A 22,669-nucleotide genomic window follows, 5' to 3' on the forward strand; every position below is an offset into this window, starting at 1 on the left:
GATCTTGTTTTTATATGGTTCCCAGTCAACTATGCTTTTACACTAAACAATTATAGTATCTCTGACAGTTGTTTCTACGTAATTCTTCAATCCAAGTATGCTCTTGATTGGACAATTGTAGTTGTTTCCACATGGTTCTCATCTCACTATGCCCATTATTGGACAATTTCAATTTTTTCTACATGGTTCTCATCCAATTGTGCTTCTGATTGGACAATTACAGTGTACAGGACAGTTGTTGCTATACGGTTGCACCTTATTGGACCTTATTGGACCTTATTGGTTCTCATCCTGCGATCCTCCTGACTGGACAAATGTTGTTGTTTCTACATGGTTTTCATCTGGTTAGTGTGTGTATGTGAGTGTGTGTGTGCCTTTAAACAGAGAAGTGGCTGTAAAGTGTAATGACTGTGTTTATGCCCAGGCAGAGACACAACACGTCTGGCACCTGAGAGAGGGAGAGAGGGGGGGCAGAGGGAGAGAGAGAAAGAGAAGGAGTGAGGGAGAAAGGGAGAGGGGGGGGGGGGTACATCTGGCACTTGCGAGAAGAGCGAGAGGTGGAGTAAAGGAGAGAGGGAGGGAGAAGAGAAAGAGGAAGAAAGAGAGAGGCGGGTACAGAGAAAAACACATTTGCACCTAAGAGAAGAGAACAGGTGGAGTGATGGAGGGAGAGAGGGAAGAATGAGAGGAGAATGGTAGAGGTGAGAGAAGGAGAAAGAAAGATAGAGGGGAGGGTGGTAAAAGTAAGACAGGGAGAAAGAAAGAGAGAGGAGAGTGGTTGAGGTGAGAAAGGGAGAAAGATAAAGAGAGAGAGAGGAGAGTGGTAGAAGTGAGACAGGGAAAAAAGAGGGGCAAGAGAGGGTCAGATGTGAGGACAAAGAAAGAGATGAGAGAACAAAGAAAGAGTGAAATAAAGAGAGGAAAAAGGAAGGGAGAGTGGAAAGAGTGGGTGGGAGAGAGAGGAGAAGAGGAAAGAGGGAGAAAGAAAAAGAGAGAGGAGAGGGAGAGAAAGAGAAATAGAAAGCAAGAGAGAGGGGGAGAGGGATGGGAGACAGAGAGAGGGCAAAGAAAAGAGAGAAGACAGATGGGAGAGAGGAGGGCAGTAAGTAAGCAAGTAAGGGAGTAAGTAAGACAGAGAGGATGAGAGACAGGTATAAAGCGAATAACACTGAATGAGAGAGGAGGAGGACAGAGACAGAAGGGATGCTGACACAGCATTATTTGGGCTAGGCAAAGTTAGGTTAAAATATCTAATTGAAACCTATTTTTACACAATAAAATAAAATACATTACAAAATAAATACATAAATTAAAAAAAATGAAATTAAATAAAATCCCTCCCTTTATTTCTCTCTCTTTCTCTCTCTCCCACACACAGAAGAGTCAATAAGCTTTGAGCACTTGAAAGTCCCGTGCAGCACTGTTAAATCCTCCTGCACCTGAACACACCACTGTTTGGCCAGCTCTGATGATGATGATACCACTGTTCAGACTGAGAGAGGCTTAATGACTACTCTAGAGCACACCTGATAGTTTGACCTGTATGTGCACTGTACCGGAGATAGAAGCCCAAACACTACCAGATATAACCAAAACACTACCATATATAACCAAAATACTACCAGATATGACCAAAACACTACCAGATATACCCAAAACACTAACATATATGGCAAAAGACAAAGTTTAAATCTGTCAACTGGACAAATCGTAAGAGTGAAGACATTTCGCTGCTCATCCAAGCCACTTCTTCAGTTCTGAAGTTCTGAGTTCAGAACTATAATAACAATATGAAAGTCCCATTGTGCAATAGAAATAATGCTTTGACGAGTCCACTGCTAAAAGAATCATCAGTTGCAGTAAAGTCAAAAAGTGAACTCACTGATGTTTCACATGGAAGTTCAGAAATATCCATTTTATTAAATCGGTGAATGATGACACTGTAGAACCTTTTGAAAAAGAATATTCTATGATCATTTCTATTTTATTTTGCAGACAATACTGCCCAGCTTTAGTTCCAGATGAGTTAACCTGGTTCATGGTTAATATCACTGTAATTATTCAGCCTGTTCACATGAAACAAAAACTGCAGAAAGTTCAACTCAGTTTCTCAGTTTTCTGCCCTAGTGACAGAGAAGTGCAAGCATGAAGCATAAAATAATATTACAGTACATAGTAGATGGAAAAATCAAGATTTCATTCTTCTCTCAAATGTTAAAGAAGGGGTGTTTTACTTCTATGGTACATTAACTACTAACACATAACATATTTAGATAGTCATGTTGCTTTTTATTGTTTTGAAAATGCTATATTAGCTCAAAACAACATATGAACATAAAACATAAAAGTTTCACTTATGTCTTTTTGATGCTCTGAGACTTTACTCCCTGCACAAAGTCACTAATGAAACTACGACACGTCGCATCAGGTTTGTCAAGTTGCTGTGTACTGTTTTGTATGATGTTTTTGCATATTTATGCAGAATTGTCATGTCTGGGCATGGATGACGTAGACTTGTGTGCTGAGAATTGCACAGAATCTTACAACCAACCGTAAGGTGGGTTCGATTAGGGCCCTGGAGAGATTACTAAAATACTCAAAAGGCATGACATTATAACATGGCAGAAAGTTCAACAAAATTGATTTTGCATAATACTCCCTCTTTAAATAATATTACAGATATCCAAAATAAAATGCAGCATATAGCTGAGCTCCACAATTAAGCACAATCAAATCAAAATTGCAATTTGATTTGGCACAATTCTCAAACAGCAAGGTGTAGTTATTTAGACAATAGAATGTCTTCAATGTCTACAAAGAACTAAATGCCATATGTGCACTCTGACCAAAATCCTAATTTATAAACATATGTCTCAAATCTAATCACAAAAAAAAATAAAAAAAAATAAAAAATCATTAATAATTAGCTTTTTTCCCAAAATGTTTCAGCCCTAGTATAGTGGAGTTTACAAACAGAGTCTGACCCATACAATTAACTGGTCTCCATCTAAAATTTGAACCAACTCTAGACTCAACATAAGTTCCTACAGTAAACAAAGTAATCCCATGATTTACAGCAATGACAGCTCCTCTACTGTAGAACTTCGCTGGGTCCTGGTCTAATGCTGGTTTGGTCCTGGTGTAGTTCTAATGTAGCACTGATGTAGTCCTTGTGTAGTCCTAATCTAGTCCAGATTTGTTTTGACAGAGCAGTACCACATCACAGTCCTGGTTTAGATCTGGTTTAATCCTGGTTTGTTTATATATAGTTTATACCTGGTTTAGTCCTGGTTTAGACCTGGTTTAGTCTTGATTCATCCCTGGTTTAGACTTGGTTTAGTCCTGGTTTAGATCTGGTTCAGTCCTAGTTTATATCTCATTTATACTTGGTTTAATTCTGGTTTAGTCCTGGCTTAGACCTGCTTTAGAACTGATTTAGTCCTGTCATGGTCGAGAACAGTTTGAACTAGGTCCTGATTTTGACCTAGTTATGAATGATTGCTTCAGTCCTGGTTTAGTCCTGGTTTAACCTTGGTTTAGTACTAGTTTATATCTGGCTTAGTCTAGCATTTAGTCCTTAGTACTTAGTCCCATACCCATCAGACCAGGTTGTACCTTGTTCAGTATTTATTTTGGAATTGTTTAGCCCTGGTTTAGCCCTGTTTTAGTCCTGGTTTAAACCTGGGTTTGTCCTGGTTCAGTCCTGGTTTAGTCCTTACAATCTCCCATACCCAAACCTCTCAAACATGTGCGTAAACAACCACGAGAATAAACAATGCCCACACAGATGACCGATACGTGCGTGCACATGTGGACCCCATCACCGGCACATCACTCACCTTCTTGCCCGCTCCCCACGCTGGCCGCCCGGGAGACTCCACCGCGACCACCACCGCATACAACCAGGAGAAGCGACACCAACGCGGCCACAGGTCCCGTCATCCTCGCCTCTTCTCCGAGGGGTAGAGTTCAGCAATCACCGCGCATCCTGGCTGACCCGTAAACGCCTCAGATCCAAAACAAAACCTCTTTTTGATTTATTTTATAGCAGTCTTTGAACACAAAACCTGATTAGTTCTCGCTTTTCTCGCCGGTTGTCCTTATTGCCTTTACCGGTGGTTAGTGTGCACAAAGCGGTCACAAGTCAGCTCTCACATCCGCTGGGCTCATAGTATCCACAGAGGAGAATGGTCCTAGCGACAAAAGCGTAAATATAACCCGGGTTTAGTCGAAGGTTTTCGGGGTATTTCGCTTCCAAGCCTGCGCGCTATAATAAAGTGCTCGAAAGTGCCTGTACAGCGAAACCGTGCCACATTAGGCTATGCACTTGGAATAAACGCCTGTGTCGGTGGTATCCTGGCTCCGTGCCCCGTGCGTCGCTGCCCCGTGTCCCGCTAGAGAAGACGAATGATCTTCTCCAACATCCAAAATGATGTGTAAAAGCGAAAAACGAATTGCGCGTACATTGTCTACAGTGTTCAGTTGCTTTCTACTCCTTCTCTCTCTCTCTCTCTCTCTCTCTCTCTCTCTCTCTCTCTCTCTCTCTCTTTCTCATGTGAGGGTTGTGACCGGCGGGAGGCTCTGTGGAGACTGACACACACTGGAGCGCGCTCACACACACAGACAGGCACACACGCACGCGCACTCGCAGCCCCGCCCTCCGGGAAACACAGAGTACAACAGGTAGGAGACGTCACGGCGCAGGTGCATGGCTCATTGACTCGGTCTATTGTAAGCGCCCTTATGCGCGGAACAATATGGACAGAAAGAGGCTATTATGAGATTGTATTAGATAGCCTACATCAGAAGGAGACTACAGCCTATTGTCCTGTGTTAGTCCTGGTTTAGACCTTGTTTCCTTCTGGTTTAGTCTTGGTTTAGTCCTGGGTTACACCTAATTTAATTATATTTTAGACCGGATTTAGTCCTGGGTTATACTTGGTTTAGTCTTTGACTTGTTCTAGCTTAAACATGGTTTAGACCTAATGTAGACCTATTTTAGCCTTTGTTCAGTCCTGGTTTAGACCTGGTTTATTTCTGGTTTAGCCCTGGTTTAGACCTGGTTTGGTCTTGGTTTAGTCCTGGTTTAGTCTTGGTTTAGTCCTGGGTTAGACCTGGCTTAAACATGGTTTAGATCTAATTTAAACCTGGTTTAGCCTTTGTTCAGTCATGGTTTAGAGCTGGTTTAGTTATATTTTAGATGTTGTTTAGTCCTGGTTTACATCTGGTTTAGACCTGGTTTAGTGTTTGTTCAGTCCTGGTTCCAACATGGTTTTGGCCTGGTTTAGTTCTGGTTTAGTCCTGGGTTACATTGTACATGGAACAATATGGAAAGAAAGAAACTATTATGGGATGGTATTATAGCCTATTATACACCATGAGCAGAGGGAGAGTACAGCCTATTGTCCTAGTTTAGACCTGGTTTAGACCTGGTTTAACCCTGGTTTAGTCCTGGTTTAATCCTGTTTTAGCCCTGGTTTAGATCTGGTTTAATCCTGGTTTAGTTCTGATTTAGACCTGGTTTAGTCCTGGTTTAGTCCTTCTTCAGACCTAGGGCAGACTGTTTATGGAACAATATGAACAGAATTATTGTCACCTGCTTGTCTACATCGAGATTGATAAATTTATGGCCAAACTCTGGACCATTCAAGACAAAGCATGAAAAATCCTAAAACAATTCAAAAATGAAATTCAAATATCACAATAAAATGCCAAATAAATGTATAAATAGCCCATTTGAATTTAATCTGTACTCCATTCTCTCCCTCTCTCTAGGAGAAGACAAATGAGGTCAGCTCTGTGTCGCCCGCCTGCCTTCCCATAATCCACCTGTGTGTGCGTGTGAGCTGTGACATCACAGCGAGGGGGTGGGGTTTGCTCAGTAAAGATGATTAGCGCGAGCTGTAATCCTCATGTTTGTCTGTTGTGTGGAGACAGAGCTGCATCTAGACCTCTTATAGAGCTGGGAAATTTACAGGGAGCATAATCAGGATCATAATCAGGATCATAAGTGCCAGAAATATCAGTGTATTCTTTGACTACCATCTCACTTTCCAAGTTAAGAAAAACATTCAATCCTGCTTCGTCCACTTCCCGACTATTTCCAAAATCCCTTAATCTACATAAAGTTTTCAATGCACTGATTTTCTCCATACTTGACTACTATAACTCCATCCACTTCGGCATTGATAATAAAACTCTCTCATGCCTCCAACTTAATTACATCATTAATCAATGACAACACATCACCCTTGTTTTAGCTTCCCTTCACTGGCTGCCTGAGTGTTTTAGAATTGAAAAGATTGAAAAAAAAAAAAAAAATACTGATTACTTTGAAAGCTTGTTTATGTCGTGCACCAAGTTACATTTCAGAAATCAACCCCTTACAAGTCCTCTCTTAGATTGTCAGGCAGGTCCCCGTTAGCTGGCCTCTCACAGCCTTAGAACCTCAGGCAGGCTTAAATGAGATAGAGAAAAGGCACAGATTTCTGCAGAATCAACAATCAAAGCACCAAACTCTTATTTATCTCAGGTATGTTGTTTTGGTGCAACATCATAGCATTCTAAAGACAGTACACAAAACAAGTTAAAGTTATCATGGCTTTATTCATTATTATTTATTATTTAAAAAAAAATAAAAATACCTTGAAAACATGCATTTTTACTGTGAGATCCACAGTACCTGTAACTTGGCTTGGAGGCGTCACTTCTTGTCTTCATGGACATAGATCTGATGTGAAGCGCTTTGAGCGCCTCGAGGGTGGAAAAGTCCTATATAAGTGTGACCGTGTCCATTTAAAAAAATATAGTTAAATATCTTTTTTTTTTTTAAAGATATTTTTCTTCCTGATAAACTCAGTGTTGAAATTTTGGGAACTAGTATTATCTGTTTTGATATTGATTTTGTCACTTTGTAAAAAAAAAACAACGACAACAATAACAATACATGATTAGAAGCATCAGTCGTCAAGATGTCAGCTCTCTAAAATGTCATCTCAACATATTTGGGTAAACTGTCAAACAAGTGGCCGTGGTTTGTTTACACTGACCCCGCCCACACTATTATCTCCATTGTCCCGGCTCCTCCTTTTCGACGCGCTCCTTTTGTCCCCGGTCCCTCAGCCACATTGGGGAGGGGTCCAGACATGCTCCTCGGTCCGCACAAAGAAGGGGTCAGCCAGCGGGCTGGAGGACAAGGACGAGCAGCGGTCCAGGAGGGTGTGGGGTCAGAGGTCAGCACTGTGAGAGCCCTGTGAAGTCCACTGAGATGTGTTTAAAGGGTCCAGACAGAAGTGATGTCTTCATGTGGGACAGAGGAGGAGGGGCTGGGGGATATGGAGAAAGGAGAGGGGCAAATCATAATTTAAGTTTAAAGAGGGGTATCATGCAAAATCTTTTTTTTTTCTTTTCTTCTTTTTTTATTTAGTTGTTGTTTTTTTATGTCATCCATGCATGTTTGAGTATTTTAGCAATCTCTCCTGGGCAGTATTCGAACGCCCCTTATGGTTAGCTGTGAGATTTTGTGCAATGCTCTGCTCACAAGCCTACATCATCCATGCTCCCACATCACAAATCTCTATAAATATACTAAAACACGATACGAAACTGCACAGAAACTTAACAAATCTGATGCGATGTGAAAAAGTTTTACTAGCAGGATGTGCGCTGATTGTTATGTTGTCATAGTGGGTATTTAAGAATAAAACTGGTGATTTTACGTATTGTTCATTTTAAATCACAATATTGATCTAAACTGCTTAAAGAGCCTGTACCAGATTTTCCCAATCCAATCCAATCCACTTTATTTATATAGCATATTTCACAAACAAATGCAGTTTCCAAAGTGCTGCACATATAAATAAAAACAACTAATTAAGTAAATCAACATTGAGACTAGAATAAAATAGCAAAATTAAAATAATAAAGCAATGTATGTATATAAAAGCAATAAAACAATTACCAATAAAACAATAAAATCAAATAAAACAAGCAAATAAAATCAAAAGGAACAAATCCATAAAAGACAACAGAGGACCATACAACTTATGCAGAGTTAAAAGCCAGAGAGTAAAAGTGGGTCTTAAGACGAGACTTAAAACACTCCACAGTGGGAGCTGTTTTGACGTGAGGAAGCAGAGCATTCCAGAGCTTTGGACCAGCCACAGAAAAGGCTCTGTCTCCTCTGGTTTTAAGTCTCGTCTTAGGCACCACGAGCTGGAGCTGGCCCTCGGACCTCAGTGCGCGCGCCGGAGTATAAATTTGGATGTGGTCCGAGATGTAATCTGGGGCCAGTCCATTCAAAGCTTTAAAAACAAACAATAAAATCTTAAAATCGATTCTAAAATGAACAGGGAGCAAGTGCAAAGACGTCATGTTACAACATCCCTTCTCAAAAACATGTCTGAAGAGGTTTTAGATGTCATCCGTGCATGTTTGAGTATTTTAGTAATCTCTCCCAGGGCCTATTCGAATCCTCCTTATGGTTAGCTGTAAGATTATGTTCAATGCTCAGCCCACAACTATACATCATGTATGCTTCCACACAACAATTTTTCATAAATATACAAAAACATGATGCAAAACTGTACACATCAACTTGACAAACCTGACAGCAGGATACACGATGATTGAGTGGTGATAGTGCTCTGAAAGGGGGAGGGGGTTAACGCACTGAGCAAATGTTGGAAGACACAGAGTGCAGCCCAAACTGTCAAGGTATGATACAAACAGAGGTCTGTACATCAGAACTGGACCAAGGAGGAGATTGTTTCAGTCTCATTTGTGGATATATGTTTGGAGATTTCTTTCAAAAACAGTGAATTTGACTGTATAAACAACATGTCTATGGTGCAGCTGGCAGCTTGGTGAATGAGCACTCATGCTTCAGGACTGGGTATCATTAAGAAGTTGCTGATACTATACATACCTTGATACATAGGTCATGATACAATATGCATTTCAATACAGTACACTTTCGATTCAATAGAATTCAATACGATACATTTCAAACTGATTCAGTGCGGTTCAGTAAAAAAATAAATGCTTTCAGTCCCTTACTTAATGATCAACTCTACAAAAAAAAAAAAAAAAAAAAAAATCATTAATAATGCATTTGCCTTCCATTTATTGAAGATGAATGGACATAACATTGTGTTGTATTGTATCTTTAGTGCATGTTACTATAGAAGAAAGCATCAAACTATATTGCATTATTTATGTCATTATTTATGTATCCATCCATAGCTCAGCATTTACTTGTACAAAGACACATATGCTGTTTAACTGCTCTAAAGACTAAACAAGTTTCCTTCTTCTAAACAAGCAACAAAATTATAGTACTGTAAAAAATAATGGCCCATGATATCAATACTGTATCATCAAATTAAACAATACAGTATATTTGCATTTCAATATTTTGCACACACCCTAAGCTTCACAGCAAGAATATTCCAGGTTTGATCCCTAAAGCACACTCGGGCCTTTCTGTGTGGACTTTGCATCCACTGACTGCATCTAAGTGGGTTTCCCCCATCAACCCAAGGCACAATAGGACAAATCCCCCAGCTAGGGCAGTCATGACTAAGATTAGTTCAAGATCTGGAAATGGGTCCCACTGCGCTGCGGTGCTCACTGCTCCTGAGGTGATGCCCCAACAGCACTGAAAGATGGGTCAAATGCAGATAATTAACTGTGGAACTGTTAACCGGTATTTGTCATTTATGTTTTAATGACAGAAGAGCTATTTCAAGCCTGGTTATCTGTTGATATTGGCTATCTTGTCTTGAGAGGAAAAAAGTATACTGGAGACGCTTCGCTCAGCAGGCTGGGACAGCTGTCACTCACCTGCAGAGAGTATATGGGATAATGGAGGAAAACCCAAACCTGGCCTGACCTGACAAAACAGCGGGAAAAAAACAAGACCAAGAATCTCAACTCTAGTGTGAAGTGAGTGTATGTATAGTTAATATGGTGAAGCTCATTAGAGGCTTATCGCTGTTTTAAATACAAATAAAATACTTTTTTGAGCTTTCTGCCATGTTATCAAAAACATGCCTGGAGAGGTTTTAGATGTCACCCATGAATGTGTGAATTGTACTGCTAACCTTAAGATTAGCAGTACAATTCTGTGCAATGCTCAGCCTACAAGCCTATGTCACCCATGCTCCCAAGCGACAATTTTCAGTAAATATATAAAAACATGATACAAAACTGTACACTGCAACTTGACAAACCTGATGCAATGTACAGTAGTTTCATTTGTGGGATTCAAGCTCGTTGTTGTGATAGCGGCCTGAAGGTAGAGTGACTTAGCGTGGGGAGCAAGGAGAGTGGGGACCCAGAGTGTCAAAAATTTAACTGAAACTTATTAAACATATTAATTGTTTTTGGTAAAAGCCAAAAGTGATATCTGTCAATTGGACAAAAAGTTGTCAGAGTAAAGATGTTTTGATGCTCATCCAAGCCACTGTACCTGAGACATACTTAACATATTCTTACACCGCTCAATGGTTGGCTATTGGCTACCTGTCTCTAACTTGATTGTTCTCTTTGTTTCCTTTGTTTACATACAACTTTGTTTGCCTACAACTTTTTGTCCAGTTGACAGATTTCACTTTTGGCTTTTACTATGGATCAGACCTGGATGACTGAGGGATTACACAGACATCTTCTCAACCTACACCTTTTTGTCCAGTTGACAAATTTTACTTTTGGCTTATACTGGATGAGACCTGGACAGCTAAGGGATTACAGCTGTCCAGGTTTCATCCATGTTTTTGGTGAATATAGAATTTTCAAAACAATAAAAGGTTACATGGTGATCTAAATATGTTACGTTACATTAGGAGTTAATACCACACAGAAGTAAAATACCCCCTCTTAAAGAACAAAAAGACTATTCAAACAGAATTTTACCTCTCACCTCAAACCTCTATGAAACAGCCTTTACCATATCAGGAGGGAGCAGAGCACACATTCAATCTGTTAACAGATTTGTTAACAATGGTTGTTATTTCTGTGCTGTACTAAGGGCTCTTATTCCCAGCTCAGTTCTTGTCATCTTGACCTGTGTCATCTGAGGTATAATACTCTCTGCAACGGAAGCATAGGCAAACTGTACTGTACAAGACTGAATGGACAACACTATCACAGTGTCTTGAGGGTTCATGTCTCCATGCTATCCTGTCCTATACTGATGTACATAAACTTTTCCTGCGTTCTAGCATCATGCCTCTTCTCTTCAACTCATGGGCTACTACAGTTTACTCTACAACTAGTGTCTTGGAGACATGTCCTCACTGGCAGTACATTTGCATGTGGTACAGTCAGGCAAATCAATAGTAATGCAATAGTCATGTTAGCTAAATCATATTGAAGTCCTCAGGCATTAGACTACTTCTGAACCCCTCATCAGTCTTTATAGAGTTTTATGACACTGATGGATTGTTCTAGTTTGGGACTGGTTTAGAGCTTATACTTGCAATTTTGTTAAATAAAAATCATGCTAATTGGTTAGTCTTGTATTGTTCATTAAAGGCTTCTTAAAGTGCTACAGTAAGCCATTATACATTAACCTACCTCACTTCTGTAGTCACAGCTGCCCTGAGGCTAACTGTGGGAGCAGTGGCTATATTCCCAAGTACAGCCTTTCTTAAAACCACCAATCACTCCATTACACACCACAAGCATACACAGGCCAGATGAGTGAAGTGTCTTGCCCAAGGATACAACTACAAAATGCAGGGATTGGAGCTAGGATTGAACTGCTAACCTTAACACTAGGATGATTACCAGAGCCTCTGACCTCACCCTTTTTAGATCTGAAAAGCAATAGCCTTAGTTTAGTCCAAGTTTAGAGGTGCTCTAGTCTGGGTTTAGACCTTGACCTGTGCCCATTGTCCTAGTCTTGGTTAATTCTTGATTTAGTCCTTTTTATTTTTAAAGTGGCACTAAACAATAAATCAACTTTTTTTTCTCCCTACTAAACTGTGTACATTGTGTTCTTGACTTTGGTGGCCACTGTAATCTCAAGTACTAAGTGACATCACTCAGGACTGCCCTGTTTAGTCCCACTCTAAATATTCAGATCGACTTTACCTTATCTGTTAGCTGTTGTTAGCTTCCTCCCTTATTGCCACTAGCCTGTGCTGGTAGCATGTGCATGCCATGGGGATGTCTGTGTAATGAAGGGTGACATATTGAATGTTATCACTTTTCCATGTGAGCCTGTATCCATCTCCTTCTATTTAAACAGACACACACACACACACACACACACACACACACACACACACACACACAAACAGACACAAGGGTATATATTTAAACAGAAACAAAGACGATTCTGGCAGCTGCTTCTGCTCTGTTACCGTGTGCGGCCTCATCACTCTCCTGTGTAGAACTCCAGAAAGCATATCCAGGTGGTACGGCAAGAGGAAATAGTATTAGTTTGGGTGTTTAAAAAATACACTTTTGGTTCACTATTTTTATCTTTTGGGCATTTTAAATCACTATATAGATTTTATAAGTTTTTATTAAAAAGGGGGTATTTTGCAAAATTGACTTTTTGGAGCTTTCTACCATGTCATAACATTCTTTCATCAAAAACATGCCAGAAGAGGTTTTTATATGTTATCCATGCATGTTTCAGTAATTTAACAATCTCTCCCTGGCCCTGCTCAAACCCTTCTTACAGTTAGCAGTACAATTCTGTCTAGTGCTCCTCCCACAAGCCTAAGTCATCGTATATATAAAAGCAGGATACAAAGCAATAAACTACAACTTCACAAAACTGATGTGATATGCAGTAGTTTCACTAGATCACACATTTTTACTGAGGGCCACATCAGCAAAATGGCTGCGCTCAAAGGGCCAGATGTAAAATAATTGTAACTACTTTTTTTTTACTTTTTAATTAACTGTTTCTGTATTTATTACTTATTCAACTTACAAATGTTGCATATTCATTTGCATAGATGTAAAAATACAGCTCTTTAACGATGTATCGCTTGATAAAATACCATGTTAAGACTGTCATACATTTTAATTTATTCTGTCAAGGGCCACATAAAATGATGTGGAGAGCCACATTTGGCCCACGGGCCTTGAGTTTGACACATGTGCACGAGATAAATGTATCACAATTGCAATATGTTATTAAACAAATATAGCATTTTATAATGATCTAAATATGTTATGTGTTAGCAGTTAATACCCCAAAGAAGTGTAATACCCTTCTCTAAACTGTTGCCTGTTTGTTGATCTTGTGGATGAGGAGAGAAAGTCGACACACTTCTTCACAGGTTTTGTGTGTCATGCTCCTCACAGATGGCCCATCCATAATTGAGCCTGAGAACAGCCCAGCCCCTGCCAAACCAAAGCCACCCAACTGCAGAGGGCCTGGCGTCTTAGATCAATGATCAGCATCTCCCCCTCCTTCTTCTCGAACGTTCTCTGAGGGCCCCTGGGAACCAACGTCTAACGTATGCCATTCCAAATCTGACCTAAATACGCAAATACATCATCTCCCCAGAATACTGCCAGTGTGAAAAGCGTATGCTAATCCTGTTACAGCAAGAAGAGCCCCGGGCAGGGATCGAACCCGCAACCAAGCACCATAGTTGGCCCCACATGGAGAAGTGATTTGTAATTGTCCTCACAGATGTGAGAAAGTAGGAGTCAAGTGGTTGGAGTTGCCTCATAATGAGAAGGTTGCAAGTTCCTGGATTATGTAAGACATGTCTGTATTGACTTGTGCTCTTTATGTATGGGTATCACCAATCTATATGCTCTTGCAGAATGTATCTAGACAGTAAAGATATGCAGTGATCCCTCGCTATATCACGGTTCACCTTTTGCGGTCTCGCTGTTTCTTCTTTTTTTGTTTTTTTGGTTTTTTTGTGCAATTTTGCATGCTTTTTTATTTTTATTTATTTATTTATTTTTTTACAGTGTATAAATGTGCATTGTGTTCTGCATCCTAGTTGGCTAAGGGACTATAGACCATTGTCAATCAATCTCCTCCATGCTGTCTCCTGTACAGTACAGAATGTGTTCAGCCAAATTTACATAAATGTTTGATGTACTTTCTTCATAATAATATTGGTTCCTACTTATTGTTGTGGTACAGCACATTTGAGGAGTGCACCGATAAAAATGTAACAAGAGTGAACATGCACAGGGCACGCACAAGAGTGGGAAGAGAATTGGTGAAGAGATTGGTGAGAACAATATATTAGGGTTACATTTACATAAACGTTCGATGCTACTAGTGTGACTCTGAAGTGCTGTATGTTTGCATGTTTTCTCCCCGACAAAAACAGTGAAACGGACATGCTGAGGGAAGGTAGAAGTTACGTGGCTGCAGGGCGCCATTACAGAATAAATGAATCTTCAGTTCATCACATAAAGAAGGAAGAAAATAACTTAAGGACAACAGTAGCAAAAAGTTTTAACAAGAATGGGAAAAGGGGATGTAACTGTCCATACAAGAGTATCGTAAGGATGGAATCTGCTTTAGCTTTGTGGATCAGTGACTGCAGGAAAAAGAACATTACTGCAGCAGAGCGGTGCCAGGACGAAGAGTCACGGTCAGAAGAACTGTAAAATATGCGTGAGTCACTATTAATTATTTCTTATGTGTCCAAACTCGTAGGTTGATCATCAAAATGAAATTTGTTACAGTATTTCTAAAAGCTATCTTTTTTTTTTTGTTAATTTATAGTACAGTAAAGTATTTGGTTTTGTTCTAAAATACTGTGCTTATTTTTTAAATCTACAAAGGTTTGAACTTTGAGAGTGTTTAAACAAGAGAAATGAGAGAAAATGTTAATCCCTGTCTGAGAAAAATGTATAAAGTGTGTGGAGAGGGGTTTTACAGCCACAAAATATATATAAGAACTGTAAAAATAATTGGTATTGTCTTAACGGTGGGTGTAGCAGACCAAAGAGTGCAGACTCGGGGAATATTTACAGTGTTTATTGTACAGATTGAGACAAGATACAAAACTGAGAGTAGATCTGATGGTGAGGAGGAAGCCAGGTGCGGGCCAGGATCCAGGAACGTGGAGTGCAGGGAAAAAACAAGACAGTACCAGGGCTGAGAAGCAGGGTAGAAGCAGGGTCGGAGCAGGGTCGGAGAAGGGTCAAAGCAGGGTCGAAGCAGGGCTGAATGCACACATAGGATCCGGCACCAAACGCAGATAATCCAGTACGGAACAGGGTGAAGCAACACAGAGCAACGCAGGCATGACAGGAACACAGGAACTCAGGGACACAGGAACACAGGGAACGACAGGAATGAAGGGATGACAGCACAGAACAGGGAGAAGAATGCAGATGATCTCGCCCCGAGTGTCTGGCCCCAGCTCCTCTTATGCTCTGCAGCAGGTGGAGGTAATTGCGCTGATGAGCTGATGAGCTGCAGGTGCGTGCAGGAGGAGCCAGGAGCTCAGCCCAGCTCCGGCAGGTGAGGGAGGGAAGGAGCAGGACAGGAGGTAAAACGTGGAGCAGATGGTGCGGATCATGACAGGTATCTACTCGGATTTCGTCTATTGCAGGTTATTTTTGGAACGTAATCTCCGCAATAAACGAGGGAACACTGTATTGTATAAGCTTCTCTTGAGGTCAAAATAAGTCCACTGTGTAGCGTCTGCATCTATTTAAAAAGTGTTTAATTGTCCAATAATCAGGAAGTGTGCGTTAGCATGCTAGTGGTTGTTAGCTTTACCATCTTTGCAAAAATCATAACTAGATCTGAAAAGTGTTTATGAATTCATCACGGTGAATAATTACAGACCTTTAAAGGCCCATATTACACTATTACCTGATCTGTTATAATGGCCTCATCAAAAACGTGCATAGAGTTGTGTTTTGTTTCTTTCACATAGGCATCATCATAAATTGGTTGACTTTTGATGCCAACTTGTCTAGATGTACAGTAATTTTCAGCCCTGCCGGTGAAGAGGTCAGCGAAGTTGTGCGCTTCGCCCACGCACTCATTGTTGCGGAAGCAATAGGCCCTACGCCCTGTATGGACTCAGGCCTAAAAATAATAATAACATTTTTAGCAAAAACAATATATCCGATAACATTACAATGACATATTATACGTTTTTTGAAAGCTCTCGTCATTCCGCTAATACGTTCGTCATTCGCCATCACATTGGGGTTGCCCATTGACTCCCATTGATTTCCTTTCATTTTAGCAGTAATAAATATGGCCCATACCTGTGGCAGGTATGGGCCATATATATATATATATATATATATATATATATATATATATATATATATATATATATATATATATATATATATATATATATATATATATATATATATATATATATATATATACAAAAACTCCTTCTCCCCCCCTTTTTCTCTCTCACCACCCACTCTTCCTCTCTCCCTCCTTCTCCCTCTCTCTCTGTCCCACTCTCTTTGTCTCTCTCTCACTCTCTCTCTCCTCTCTCCATTTTTCTCTCTTCCTCCCTCTCTCTCTCTACCCCACTCTCTCTTTGTTTCCGTCCCTCTCTCTCTTTTGTTCTCCCAGCATCTTTCTCTCCTCTCCCCCCACCTCTCTTTACCTGCCATGTTTGCTACTGAAACCAAAGCCTTATGGATCCTTCTCTCTATATTTGTCCTGGACTTTTTAATATCAGGACATTTCATATCTGCGTGCCTGCATGTCCTTGAGCAAACACTGCACCAAGGGTGGGAAGGGGATGAGGGTTAAGGATCCCTGTTATGAAAAACAAACTGTGCTGTAATCATGTTATTCAACTCTTTCCATTATCAAAACCATAAAACGCTTTGTTGTCTTATTTTCTCATATTTGTGTAATTTTGCATATAGATTCTTCATTATCAGAGGAGGGGATTCAATCCTCCCTCAAGCAAAACAAAAAGCAAAACAAAAAATAAAATGGTATTTTCAAAGGATAGACACAAAAATGAGACAACATAACTAAAGGAGCAGTGCAAGAAACACAAATGTTCAAATAATTTCATATTGTCAACTGAAAGCTTTTGTTGTAGATTTTCTCACAGTGGGGAGAAGAACCACAACTTTTACTCAAGTAAGAGTACTGTTAGTTGATTAAAAAAACAAAAAAAAAGTCAACTAGGAGTAAAGGTATGCCACTAGAAAAGTATACTGAAAACTACAATTTTTTGAAAAACAGAGAGAAGGGATGGTTTGAAACAGAAAGTAGGATTAATATACAATTTACATTACGTTTACAACAGACTCCTAAAACCACCCAGAGCTCTTTTCTGTTAAACTTAAGGTGTGCGTTTGATCATGGACATGGTGAAAATTATTGCAAGAACTATACTAACACACAAATATTAGACAAAGTGTCTTGCCCAAGGACACAGCTATAACCCAAAACATGTGTTGAGTTAATATGCTACCCAGGAGCTGACTGGTAGCCAATATTTTTTTTTATTTTTATTTTTTTATTTATACAGGGAGAGCCCAATGAGAGCAATCAGACTCTCTTTTTATGGGGGCCCTGCAGGATAAAATACAAACAAAAAACAAACAGAACAAAACATATGTACAATAGTCCATTTAAAACATTAAAAACAGGTGCAGGGGTGAGTATTCATGTTTGTGACCAGATTATTAAATTGATTATAAAAATTTGTGGCACCAAAGTTTCCAATTTTGCTTCCATTTTTTCTGAAGCCAAACAGCCCAAAGCCCTTTTTTTCCATCTCAGTTCTGGTGCAGCTAGTCCTTAGGCTTACAATCATCTGATCTTGTATTAAATGTTACCGTATCAATGATTAACAAGCAAGTGAGATATTCAGACAGTCTTTCAAGTCATCCCTTATAAATAGGTTTTATACTGTGTTGTTATCTTTTGACAGATAGCGATTCCAACCTACTTTTTCAGTGTACAGTGATGGGTTTTAAATTCATCACCTGTTATGAAACAAAGGGCTGAGTGAAAGAGTATATTTAAGTGTTTCAAAGTAGAGGCTGAAGTCTGCATGTATATCATATCTCTATAAGATTGCAATATAGATGATAATGAAGTAGGTAAACTGGGGTTGCTTCCACTTAAAACCACTAAATGAATAGCTCCACCCTCATAGTCAATCAGATTAAGTATTTTTTTTTAGCCTATTTGACCCTGTTGCATGCGTAGGTGTCATGGGATTCGTCCTCGGTCAATCAGAAAGATTTTACAGCTAAAAAAACCACAAGCCCACTCAGTCATTTTATTCACCTAGGCAGTTTATTTATATATTTTCCCAAGACCTTGAAAAATTACCAAATGTTTGTCCACTGATCCGAAGGTTGGCGGTTCGTATCCCGCTTTTAACATAATCACCATTGGTAGACCAGTCAGATTCAATGATGCACACATTGGCGGTGCGATTCCAGCTCCCACAGATGAATGCTGTTGTTGTGTCTTTTGGCAAGACACTTAGCCCACCTTGCCTTCAGTGCCTGCGTACATTGGTGTATGAATGTGTATGTGAATTGGTGAGTGGTTCCTTGATACAAATCGCTTTGAGTACTTTGAAGGTGGAAGCTGGGATTGCTTCCTGTTATAACCACAAAGCATATATGTGTACTTCAAACACAGTTATCACATGTATTAGTGAAATGTGCTTATGATTATGAATGTAAATATAGATTTGATTAAGTCCTTGGCCTAATCCACTTTGATCCACTCTGGTTTACTTTGGTCTGCTTTGGTCTGTTTTGGTCTGCTTTCCCTAGCAACACAGTCCTAATGTCACCACAGTGCTAAAAGCAGACACAGGAGATAATCTTGTGTGTGTAATATTTCATGTGTGCTGAATAGTGCATGAGATTATAGGAGCTGTTACGTAAGTGAGGAACCTGCTGTAACCTCAGGGAACAAACTTCAGAGAACCAGGTTTATGCTTAGTCACTTTTTGACCTTACATTAACTGTTTGGAGAAGTGTCTCTGGGTAGTCCCTGAAGTGAAGTGGTGTATTTAAAGAGACAGCAGTGAACAATGATGAAATAGAGAGGACTTTGTTTCTTGATTTTATGCACTTACATTTACGCATTTACGTTTACTTAATTTTTTTTTTTAAGAATTTGTACTTTTGTAGCAGCATACTTTTACTCCTACTTGAGTGATATTCTTTATCGAAGTAACAGTACTCTTACATGAGTAAACGTTTGGGTTATTCTTCCCACTGTGAGCAAGTCTGCAAGTGACAAAAGCTTTATGTTGACAATATGAAATGATTTGAACAGTTTTAGGTCTATGTTTTGAAAAAACAAACAAAAAAAACAAAAAAAAAAACAAAACAGATTTTGTGTATTGTTTAATGTTTTGTCCTTTAAATTACCTTAACTTTCAACTATAAATCTGATGCTATGGGTAGATACTTTTTAAGTTCCCATATAATTTTTAAATCTTACTTAAGTAATTTCATGCACCACTTTGAACTTCTACTTGAGCAATATTAGTTTGAGGTAAAGTTACTCTGAAAAATGTTTTGGCTACTCTGCCCTCCTCTTGTTTTATGTAACGGAAGGCCTATGTGAAGAGTGGGAAAAATGTAATGCTAAACAAAGAAAGAAAGCATATACTAGGCGTCAGACCTGTGCAAAGTTGTATGCAACTCCAATGCAAATGCCCTAAGAATTCCAAAAGTAACAATAGGACCTCAGAATATTCTTGGCACACATTGGAGCTACCGGCGGTCTGGATTCCTCATCCAACAATGTCCCTGATTGGACAAAAATATTTTTATACTATGTTATTATTATTAGGCCCGAGCCTGGGACTACGTCCCGGCGAGGGACTCATTAAAACCGTGTCCGGAGCATGGAGAATGGCAAAAATCAAGTAGTAAACACACCCCGACATGGCAGTGAATGATGTCAAAAATTAGAACTCGACGAGCTCTAATTGTTACAAAAGACCCCGAGAAAAAATAACGAAAGACGACTCAATAGCTGAAGAAGGAGTCCTATCGAGCCCTGTTGGCTCGTGGGACTCCTGAGGCAGCTGATGAGTACCGGCGGGCCAAGCGTGCCGTGGCTCGGGCAGTCACAGAGGCAAAAACTCGGGGTTGGGAGGAGTTCGGGGAGGCCATGGAGGAGGACTATCGGACGGCCTCAAAGAGATTCTGGCAAACCGTCCGACGCCTCAGGAGGGGGAAGCAGTGCTTCACCAACACTGTTTACAGTGCGGGTGGAGAGCTGCTGACCTCGACTGGGGATGTTGTCGGGCGGTGGAAGGAATACTTTGAGGATCTCCTCAATCCCACTGTCACGTCTTCCAAGGAGGAAGCAGAAACTGGGGACCCAGAGGCGGACTCGTCCATCACCCTGGCTGAAGTCACTGAGGTGGTTGGCAAGCTCCTCGCTGGCAAGGCTCCGGGGGTGGACGAGATCCGTCCTGAGTACCTCAAGTCTCTGGATGTTGTGGGGCTGTCTTGGCTGACACGTCTCTGCAACATCGCGTGGCGGTCGGGGACAGTACCTGTGGAATGGCAGACCGGGGTGGTGGTCCCTCTGTATAAGAAGGGGGACCGGAGGGTGTGTTCCAATTATAGGGGAATCACACTCCTCAGCCTTCCCGGTAAGGTCTATTCCAGGGTACTGGAGAGGAGAATCCGACCGATAGTCGAACCTCGGATTCAGGAGGAGCAGTGTGGTTTTCATCCTGGTCGTGGAACACTGGACCAGCTCTATACTCTCCATCGGGTCCTCGAGGGCTCATGGGACTATGCCCAACCAGTCCACATGTGTTTTGTGGATCTGGAGAAGGCATTCGACCGTATCCCTCGTGGTGTCCTTTGGGGGGTGCTCTGGGAGTATGGGGTCCGGGGCTCTTTGCTAAGGGCTGTCCGGTCCCTGTATGACCGGAGCAGGAGCTGTGTTCGCATTGCCGGCAGTAAGTCAGACCTGTTCCCAGTGCATGTTGGACTCCGCCAGGGCTGCCCTTTGTCACCGGTTCTGTTCATTATATTTATGGACGGAATTTCTAGGCGCAGCCAGGGGCCGGAGGGGGTCTGGTTTGGGAACCACAGGATTTCATCTCTGCTGTTTGCAGACGATGTTGTCCTGATGGCTTCTTCGAGCCAGGACCTACAGCAGGCACTGGGGCGGTTTGCAGCCGAGTGTGAAGTGGCTGGGATGAGAATCAGCTCCTCCAAATCCGAGGCCATGGTTCTCGACCGGAAAAAGGTGGTTTGCCCTCTCCGGGTGGGTGGTGAGTCTCTGCCCCAAGTGGAGGAGTTCAAGTATCTCGGGGTCTTGTTCACGAGTGAGGGAAGGATGGAGCGTGAGATTGACAGGCGGATCGGTGCAGCGTCTGCAGTGATGCGGTTGCTGTATCGGTCCGTTGTGGTAAAGAAGGAGCTGAGCCCAAAGGCAAAGCTCTCGATTTACCGGTCAATCTACGTTCCTACCCTCACCTATGGTCATGAGCTCTGGGTAATGACCGAAAGGACAAGGTTGCGGATACAAGCGGCTGAAATGGGCTTCCTCCGCAGAGTGGCCGGGCGCACCCTTAGGGATAGAGTGAGGAGCTCGGTCACACAGGAGGAGCTCGGAGTAGAGCCACTGCTTCTACACGTTGAGAGGAACCAGTTGAGGTGGCTCGGGCATCTGCTAAGGATGCCTCCTGGACGCCTCCCTAGGGAGGTATTCTGGGCATATCCCACCGGGAGGAGGCCCCGGGGAAGACCCAGGACACGCTGGAGGGACTATGTCTCTCGGCTGGCCTGGGAACGCCTTGGGGTCCCACCGGAGGAGCTGGAGGACGTGTCCGGGGTGAGGGAAGTCTGGGAGTCCCTGCTTAGACTGCTGCCCCCGCGACCCGGCCCCGGATAAGCGGAAGAAAATGGATGGATGGATGGACTCGATAGCGCCCCCTCAAACTTTGATTTTCATGGGGCCAATGGGAGCCTGACTAAAGCCCGAAAAAAGTCTAAACACATGTGTGATTAAAGATTATCAATTACATTTTGATTATGACTTTGGGTGTGGTCAGGGTGAATTTTCAACAAAATCGCAATTTTTGGAAAAATACAATAAAATATTTCTCTTTCACACATTTTTTGTTGAGAAAACGCTAATACAGCATTTATGCACATTTGTGAGCTGAACGCAATGACATGCAATTCAAGGCACTCTCTCACAAAATGGCTCTCTAGCGCCCTCTTCAATTTTCATTTTCAAAAATTTGTAGAAGACAATCGATTTGTCGTGGACTTCAGAAAAAATTCACAGTGGGCTTATTTGTGTTGGGGCACAATGTGAGAAAGTCACATGACTGTAGCTGTTATGGTTTAGGAGCAAAATAATGGGTGGAAAATGCGTTTCCATTATTAGGCCCAAGCCTGGGACTACGTCCCGGCGAGGGACTCATTAAAACCGTGTCCGGAGCATGGAAAATGGCAAAAATCAAGTAGTAAACACGCCCCGACATGGCAGTGAGTGGTGTCAAAAATTAGAACTCGACCAGCTCTAATTGTCACAAAAGACCCCGAGAAAAAATAACGAAAAACGACTCAGTAGTGCCACCTCAAACTTTGATTTTCATGGGGCCAATGGGAGCCCGACTCGGAAAAAAGTCAACGTAAAAATCTGAAACTCACATCAAAAAATAGAACATGTCGGAACATGACAAAAATGATATTATGGCCCCGCCCTAAA

At 41.2% G+C, this 22,669-nt stretch overlaps 1 protein-coding gene across 1 annotated transcript in view; it reads right to left on the minus strand.

Moving 5' to 3' along the window:
* The window catches only part of sema4f (sema domain, immunoglobulin domain (Ig), transmembrane domain (TM) and short cytoplasmic domain, (semaphorin) 4F), an 88,163-nt gene extending 83,637 nt beyond the window's left edge, over positions 1 to 4,526 (minus strand). The window contains exon 1 of the mRNA XM_033983560.2: positions 3,840 to 4,526. Within this exon, the coding sequence (XP_033839451.1) occupies positions 3,840 to 3,942 (103 nt within the window). The 5' untranslated portion in view covers positions 3,943 to 4,526. The remainder of the gene's footprint in view (positions 1 to 3,839) is intronic.
* Positions 4,527 to 22,669: the final 18,143 nt, after the last annotated feature.

This window comes from Periophthalmus magnuspinnatus, chromosome 18 (assembly GCF_009829125.3).
Source record: "Periophthalmus magnuspinnatus isolate fPerMag1 chromosome 18, fPerMag1.2.pri, whole genome shotgun sequence".
Classification (NCBI taxonomy): Eukaryota; Metazoa; Chordata; class Actinopteri; order Gobiiformes; family Gobiidae; genus Periophthalmus; species Periophthalmus magnuspinnatus.